This window comes from Diabrotica virgifera, chromosome 6 (assembly GCF_917563875.1).
Source record: "Diabrotica virgifera virgifera chromosome 6, PGI_DIABVI_V3a".
Classification (NCBI taxonomy): domain Eukaryota; kingdom Metazoa; phylum Arthropoda; class Insecta; order Coleoptera; family Chrysomelidae; genus Diabrotica; species Diabrotica virgifera.
In genome coordinates, this window is record NC_065448.1 from 177,880,338 (window position 1) to 177,888,814 (window position 8,477).

An 8,477-nucleotide genomic window follows, 5' to 3' on the forward strand; every position below is an offset into this window, starting at 1 on the left:
TGTTTGGAAGCAAGGCTGTCCTTAAACAAATCAAAAACAAAGTTAGTAATTTTACTTTAATTAAAATAAAAATTATTTAAAAATTAATTTCAAAATTAAATAGACACAGTTTTCCCATTTCGTTAGGTCAAAAATATTTAGCTACTACATCGTCATGTTTTGACGTTTATTTGTGTCAGCAGAAATGAATAAATTGTCAATTTTCAGGTTAATGCCCCTTAATGCTAACAACCATATTGTCATCAAGAGAGCGCAGTTGCCACAATTATCTCAATGTATATTCCCTATGTCCAGTGAACGATTTACATAGGTACTGTATAACTTTCAATATGGATTTTTCTACTCTCATACTTTATTATATCAATTATGATGTCACTATCTGTATCATAAGGAGCTTCATTATGATTCAGATTTTCATTACGATACAAATTTTTAATCAATAGGATCGCGGGAGGACGTTCAGACTCGAAGATGGCACATGCGCAATATCAAGTAAAATTCATTCGTTTTGACAGTTTATAATAAACAAACAATATTGAATATTTAAACAAACTGAAATAATTAATTATCCCTTCCCGATTTTGTTCATTTTTAATAAACAAATCAAACAAAGATTTTCTATATAATAGCTATTTTGGCAAAATAAATAAATTTGAATTTTGAATACAGTGCTCAACAATTGATAAGGATCACCTTAAAAATTGGTAATTTTTAATGTCTTGAATTTCCTAAACCTATTGTCCGATTTAAGTAATTTAACAATATCGCTGTAATAATATCGTTGCTAGACAGGTAAATTGTCGCTGTATACCGGGTGTACCAATGAAACTGTCATTTTTTCTTAAAGTTCACCACACCCTGTGGAAAATTCTAGCATTTATAAAATACTGAAATTAAAACTTAACTGTAGTCTCATGTTTTCTTAACAATTTGTTTTTTTGATTCATTCGCTTATGTTGGATAATAATAAAATTAGGTACTTTCAGTATGGCAAACTTTAAGGGGTAATTCTGCATGAAAAAATAATGACAGTTTGCTTTATAAACGTATGTCCGCAAATGCTTCGTTTCCGAGATAGGTGTTGAAATTTTTCTTGCAAACTGACGATTTATGTATTGCTTTTAAACCGGTTGAGATATGCAAAGAAAATTTGGTGGGTTTTAAGAGGTAGTTATTATGCATTTTTTGACATACATTTAAAAATTGTACGTTCACCATTGGTGCACATAAGGGTCATATTACCCGTCTGCGCGCCAATGGTGAATATTAAATTCCTAATTGTATATCAAAAAATGCGCAATAACTACCTCTTAAAACCCACGTTTGCCAATTTTGTTGGCACGTTTTGATTTTTTAGAGGTCAGTTGGTCCATATGAAGCAATAAAATTCCTTAAACGTCTTAGGTTCTTTTATCCATGTTTTTCTATAGTCAATAGCCTATTTTACTTCACTTTTACTTATTTTATTTTCATTTTGGTTTCAGAAAACAACCAAAGAATATTTGAGGAAACGGAGCGAATCTTCAGGAAACATGCATCTACAAAATCTTGTTTCTAAATTATCTATTTAGATTAATTAGTATCAGCATTTTATATGTTAAAAAATGTATAAATAATCAACAAAAGGGGTAACTGATCTGAGCATAGTTTACTTTTTATCTTTTTTCGTACGCATGAATACAAAAACCAGTGAAATAAATCGTATTGATGTGGTCTGACCCAAGGCATAATACTGTTTATAGGAGCTGTATGATTTTAAAGTTTATCAGTAGGGTCCTCCTCCTTTATTCGGGCTTTCGACCGGCAACAGTTCTATCGATCTGCTCGATCCACCCTACTAAACTGCAGGCGAAGTTATAAAGCCAGTGTAAGACCATTTATAAAGGTAGTGTAAGACCAATAATGACATAAACATATAATAACACCCGATACAGCCACAACACAAAGACTACTTAGTCCAGAAAACCACTGCGCATCCGCTAGGAAAAATATTCCGATTCGGATTTTTTGCACAGTCTTACTCAAAAAGGATCCCTTTTAACAAATTTGCATGTTGCCAGGACCAAAAGTGGGTCAAAAATTCTTTAAACGTTTTTTTTTTGTTTTTTCCTAAAATTATTTTTTTGCATGGAACAAAGTTTTTTTATATTTTTTGGATCATTCCAAACAGAAAAGGTCTTTCTTGTACCCTCTGTAACCCTGAAACCGTCTGTAGCTTGAACAATTCACGCGATAATTTCTTGTTTCCGATCAAGAAACTGCTTTAATACACATTTTTATTATTTTGAATTATCGTTATCTTAGCTTTTACTTATCTTAAAGTAACGAGTTTAGTGTTTGTACCACAATTCGGCCCTGTTATATTTTCTGCTGGATATTCCTTTTTGATGCTCCTTCCTTCACTATGACTGTCCTTAGGTATTTAAATTCTTGGCATTTTTTTTATATCTCTAATCGAGAGTTGTGCGTCGCTTTCTTCTAAGATATTCTGTTTTGTTTACATTGATTGTGAGTCCCCAATTTTCGTATTTTTCTGTTCATAAATGGTTTATGGCCAAACATATGAAAATGATATGGTTGAATTCGAAAAATGTGTACGTTCTGATTTTTGTACATTTATTTACATAATAAAACCAAAAAAATGTTTATCAACATATGCATGTTATTTATACTCATGTGATATTTGCATAATATAGTTTTATATTTTATTAAAAATAAACTTATATATACATCAACTGTTTATTTAAATGATCGAAACTTCAACAATAAATAATAATTATTGTTGAAGTAATACCCTTATGGAAAAAGGTGCTGAAGATTACCATGAACAGAGATCTATTTGAGAAATATTTTGAAGAGATAATACCGAATCTCCCAAAAAATAAAGAGAATGTGGTTGTTATGGACAATGCATCTTATCATTCTAGGAAACTAAATTTTCCCAAACAATATTGGGTGAAACATCAAATTAAGGAGTGGCTTTTTTAGGACATTTGAGGGGTATAAAATCAAAACTCGTTTTCTCCAAAATTTTTGTTTGTCACAAATCGCTAAAAACTTGTAAAACACAAGCCATTACAGTTAACACATGGATTTAAGTTTTATATTCTAGAATTTAACCATATAAATTGATATTACATAGTGAGTGAAATCCAACTTTCGTGAATAATTAAATAATTGGCATTTTTGTTTGGAGAAAGTGAGTTTTGAGGCAAACTTTTGGAGAAAGCAAGTTTTGAAACAAACTCGTTAGGAGAAAGCAGGTTTTGAAACAATTCCCTTTTTTGGAGGTGGAATTTTACAACTTTTGTTTTTTGCCGATTTTAATAGAATAAAAGTAATTAGCTTGATAGTGGTACTCGGTTCCAATGACAGTATAGTTCTTGGAAGGTCATGCCTATAATCCGTAATTTTCTCAACTTAAAGGTTTTTCTTTTTCTTAGTTTTTGCCCATTTATTTTGCATCGGTGTTCTTTTCCTTGCCTTTTTACCAGGTCCTACAGGAGTCACTTGAACATCCATTACGAATAGAAGAAAAATATTACTAAAATAAAAATATAAAACGGGATAATACCCGAAAATATTACTGTAATACTACTTATTTTAAAAGAAAAAAACTATGCAAATAGTTAGTATTACAAGTTAATAGCTGATAAAAGTAGTAAACAAACACATAGGGTGATTAAATATGTGTGAGTCACCTCCACTCACTTTACACGCCTACTATTCGTCGGTTGGAGAAAGACTGGTTTCATGCAGAACGGTCATAGGAGAAAGATGTGTTTGATTCAAAAGCCTTCTTTTAACATTAAATTTATATTGGATAAAGCTAATTTTGAATCAAACTAGTTCTGGATTCGTGTAGGGTTCAACAAACAGATTCAGAAAATATAAACACCTCAATTTCGGCCATGGATGGAGAAACCGAGTTTTGATTCTATACCCTTCATTTATTTTGAAGATTACTTAAAAAAATAACTTCTGGAAACTCCTCATGCATTTAAAAATATTTATGAAAAATACAAAATTGATTGTATTGTTGAAAAATACAGGAATCACAGTGACGAACAATGCCACGTAGATGTCCATATCTTAAGACTTCTCCTTATCACTGATATGAACTGAACCCAATAGAAATGGTGTGGAGTGAAGTGAAACGGCACGTGTCCTCTAAGAATTCAAGATTCAAACAAAACGACGTTAATGAAGGTTTTGAAAAAGTACAGAACAATGGACATTGGAAAAATTACGTCAATCATGTTATAAAATTGGAGAAAAATTTTTGGACAGTAGACAACATGCAAGATGACATTGAACCTATTACAATTTCATTAAATGATGACTCGGAAGATGAACTAGATTATGAAAATGAAAATTGTATTTCTGGGGTATTATCTTCACTAAAGGTAACTATGTGTATGTACTTAAAATTATTAATGTAATTAATATAATTTAATAGCATTTTAGGAATTATGACCATTTATTTCATTCACGAATATTCTATTAAAAATTTTAACTTATATCTTAGGGCCGGTATTTCCAACCTCACTTAAGCCAAAGCTTACTTTAAGCCTTTGCTTAAGCTTAGATGCCTGTATTTCCACTTCAATTTGAGGCTTAAGCCTAGGCTTAAACCAAATAATTTTAAGCTCGCGCGGGAGTTGGTTTAAGCCTTTGCTTAAAATTTGTTTTCTGTTTTTTGAGGTTATTTCTATAGATTATTAATTATAGAGTTGTTTTGAAAACCAACTTTTAAGTATTAACGTTATTATTGGATTATTAAATAATAATCTATTAATTTATTAATCGTAATAACGATTATTAAAACTCTTACTACTTTTGGAAGGTGTAGGCACATGAAAGTTGTTTATTTCTACAATGCTTGGTAGGTATTTTACAAAAATAAACTTACATTCCAATTTGGCATTTTAAGGAATATATCCAATAAACAAAATTACAAAGACGGATCTATTGCTTATGCAAAATAACAATAAAAATATAACCAGAGAAAATATAGACAATAAACTAAAAACACATGTACCATGTACACAAAATTAAGTGAAGTAAAAATAAGATTGATACAGATGACAAGATAAAATTAAATGTCAACAGTAGTGGTTTTTACCTCAGAACAGTTAGCTCTGACACTTTGACGTATTCAGAGGTACCAAACCAATTAACTTTACAGCTGAGCATCAGTTTAGTTAAGAGAATGATGGAAATACAGCACCCAGCTTAAGCTTCTCCTTAACTTTTGACACAGGCTTAGCTAAGCAAAAGCTTAAGTAGCTATTGAAATACCGGCCCTATGTCTATCATGAGTTTGGCCCTGTTTATTTTACCAAAGTAGCAAAATTTACAATGGCAGTAGAATTGGCAACGGTGCTATCCTATATCCGTACACTGCCATCTGAATGTGATACTATACTTATACTTACTTATTGCTCTTCACTCCATGCGGAGCATAAGGCGTCAACTGTCTGCCTCTATTCAGTCCTATCCTTTGCACTGATCTTTATTTCTGCCAGATTTTTCCAATAGCATTAATTTCTTTCTCGACACTTCTTGTCCACGTTTCTACCTGGTCTTCTCTTTCCATGTGGTGTGTATTCTAGGGCTTACCTCGCTATGTGTGTCAGGTCTTCTTAGTGTGCCCCATCCAACTCCATTTCCTTTTGCATATTGTCTTAGATATAGGTTCCTGGTTAGTTCTTGTCCATAACTTGGTTTGATATTCGATTTGGCAGTAAATGTTAAGAATCTTCCTTGGGCATTTATTTATGAACCCCTGCTTCTGTCCGATACATTTTCTTGACACTTTCCAAGTTTCTGCTCGATATAGTAGCACAGTTTTTACTTTGCTGTTGAATAATCGTATCTTGGTTTTACTTGTTATCTGACGTGAATACCACATTTTCCTTAGCATATTAAATGCGTTTTGAGCTATTCCTGTTTTACGTCCTCCTTTGTTGTATATACTGTCCAAGTAGTTAAATTTCTCTACCATTTCTAATTCTGTGCCTCCCAGTGATATTGTCATTTCTCTTGGTGTAGGTATTTATTTTCATTATTTTATTTTTTATGACGTTTATGTTAAGTCCGACCTTCTTCCCTGCCCCTGCTACTTTTTTAGTTTTGCGTTGCATGTGTTGTCTTTTTTCTGTCAAAAGTTATATCACCTGCAAATTCCAAGTCCTCAAGTTGGTTAAAAACATTCCATCTGATTCCAGTCTTATTATTAGTAGCCATGATCCAATCGAGATTACCATCAGGAATAAGGTCGAAGAGAGCACACAGCCTTGCCTTACACCTGTACAAATATCTATTTGTTCTGTTAACTCCCCTTCGTGGACTATGCTGGCTGTGGACCCTTCGTAGGACAGTTTTATAATTCTGATATACTTGCGAGGCATTCCGCATTTCTCTAGTAATTTTCATAAGGCTTTGCGATCTACACGATCAAACCCTTTCTCGAAGTCTATAAAGTTCACATATACACTCCTAGTCAAAAAAATTGGGACACCATAAAAATGGGTCATTTTTGATTTCTCGAATCTCCTAAACGTGTTGTCCGATTTTAGTGATATTTTTAATATGTTATAGCCTTATTCTCTAAGAATATCGATTTGTAATAGTGTTGCTGAACAGGTAAATGTCATTGTATACCGGGTGTAACAATAATACTGTGTTTTTTCCTGAAAAAATATTGAAATTAAAACTCAATCGTAGCCTTAGCCTTTCTTAACATTCTGCTTTTTGACTCATTCATTTATGTTGGATAATGAAAAAGTTAGGTACTTTGACAACTAGCCATGTTCTTCATCAATACAGGGTGTTTCTAAATAAGTGCGACAAACTTAAGGGTTAATTCTGCATAAAAAATAATGCCAGTTTGCTTTATAAACATATGTCCGCAAATGCTTCGTTTCCGAGATACGGGATGTTGAATTTTTTCTTACAAACTGGCGTTTTATTTATTACTCTAAAACTGGTAGAGATATGCAAATGAAATTTGGTAGGTTTTAAGAGGTAGTTATTTCACATTTTTTGACATATAACTAAAAATTTTATATTCACCATTGGCGTGCATACAATACAGATAATATGACCCGTATGCACGCCAATGGTGAATATAAAATAAATGATTGTATGTCAAAAAATGCACAATAGGTGCGTTCGCGGGTACAGTTGACAAATTGTCGCCGACAATTTCTAACCTCATTTAATATAAATAATATCGTTTAGATACATAAACAAGGTATATTTACTTTTAATTAATATTAATAACTAATTATTAAATTATAATATTAAAATATACCTTGTATATTTATCTATTAACGATATTAATTATATAATTTTAAAGTGCGCATGCGTTTTGCTGCTAATTTGTCGCCGACTAGTCCTCGACAGGCTCCCGCGAACGCACCTATTAACTGCCTCTTAAAACCCACCAAATTTCATTTGCATATCTCAACCGGTTTTAGAGGAATAAATAAATATTCAGTGTATAAGAAAAAATTCAACATCCTGTACCTCGGAAACGAAGCATTTGTAGACATATGTCTATAAATCAAACGGTCATTATTTTTTATTCCAGAATTACCCCTTAAAGTTTGTCGCACTTATTTAGAAACACCCTGTATTGATGAAGAACCAAAGTACCTAACTTTTTCATTATCCATCATAAGTGAATGATTCAAAAAGCGGAATGTTACGAAAGGCTAAGGCTACAATTGAGTCTTAATTTAAATATTTTTAAATGCTAGAATATTCCACAGGGTGTTACGAACTTTCAGGAAAAAACACAGTAGTATTGTTATACCCGGTATACAATGATATTTACCTGTTCAGAAACACTATTACTACATCCATATTTTAGAGAATAAGGCTATAGCATATTAAAAAAATGACTAAAATTGGACAACAGGTTTAGGAGAGTCGAGATATCAAAAATGACCCATTTTTAAGGTGTCCCGATTTTTTTGGCCAGGAGTGTAGTTTATTCTGCCACTCTAATGATTGCTCTATAATCGTTCTCATTGTACAAATGTGGTCAATGCAGGATCTTCATACACCTGAATCCAGCTTGGTTTTCTCTTAAAACTTTATCACATTCCTTCTTCATTCTTTCAAGCATGATTATTTCTTTCCACTATAGTACTCATATTATTATTCGTTTATTTTTTCAGTACTTACATTTGTAGATATTGTTCGTCCGCTATAACTTTTCCTATGCGTCACGATTTATTTTCAAACAAATGAAGTCAAAACATAAAGTGAAACGAACGTCGATGTGTATACAGAGAGAGTCTCTAATTTGGAATAAATTCAATATCTCTAATACTAACTGTTTTTTTGAAAAATGCTCAGACCCGTCGATTAGTACTTCAAATTGTCCCTTTTTTACATACAATAATAATATGACGTCATCGTTGATTTTCTTAAATGGCAACACTGTCATTTTTGTAGCTATTTTG

General features: G+C 32.0%; 1 protein-coding gene across 1 annotated transcript in view; it reads left to right on the forward strand.

Annotated features, from left to right (window-relative positions):
• The window catches only part of LOC114333630 (VPS35 endosomal protein-sorting factor-like), a 106,953-nt gene extending 104,218 nt beyond the window's left edge, over window positions 1-2,735 (forward strand). The window contains exon 15 of the mRNA XM_050654355.1: window positions 1,485-2,735. Coding sequence (XP_050510312.1) covers window positions 1,485-1,571 — 87 coding nt within the window. The 3' untranslated portion in view covers window positions 1,572-2,735. The remainder of the gene's footprint in view (window positions 1-1,484) is intronic.
• The last annotated feature ends 5,742 nt before the right edge of the window (window positions 2,736-8,477 follow it).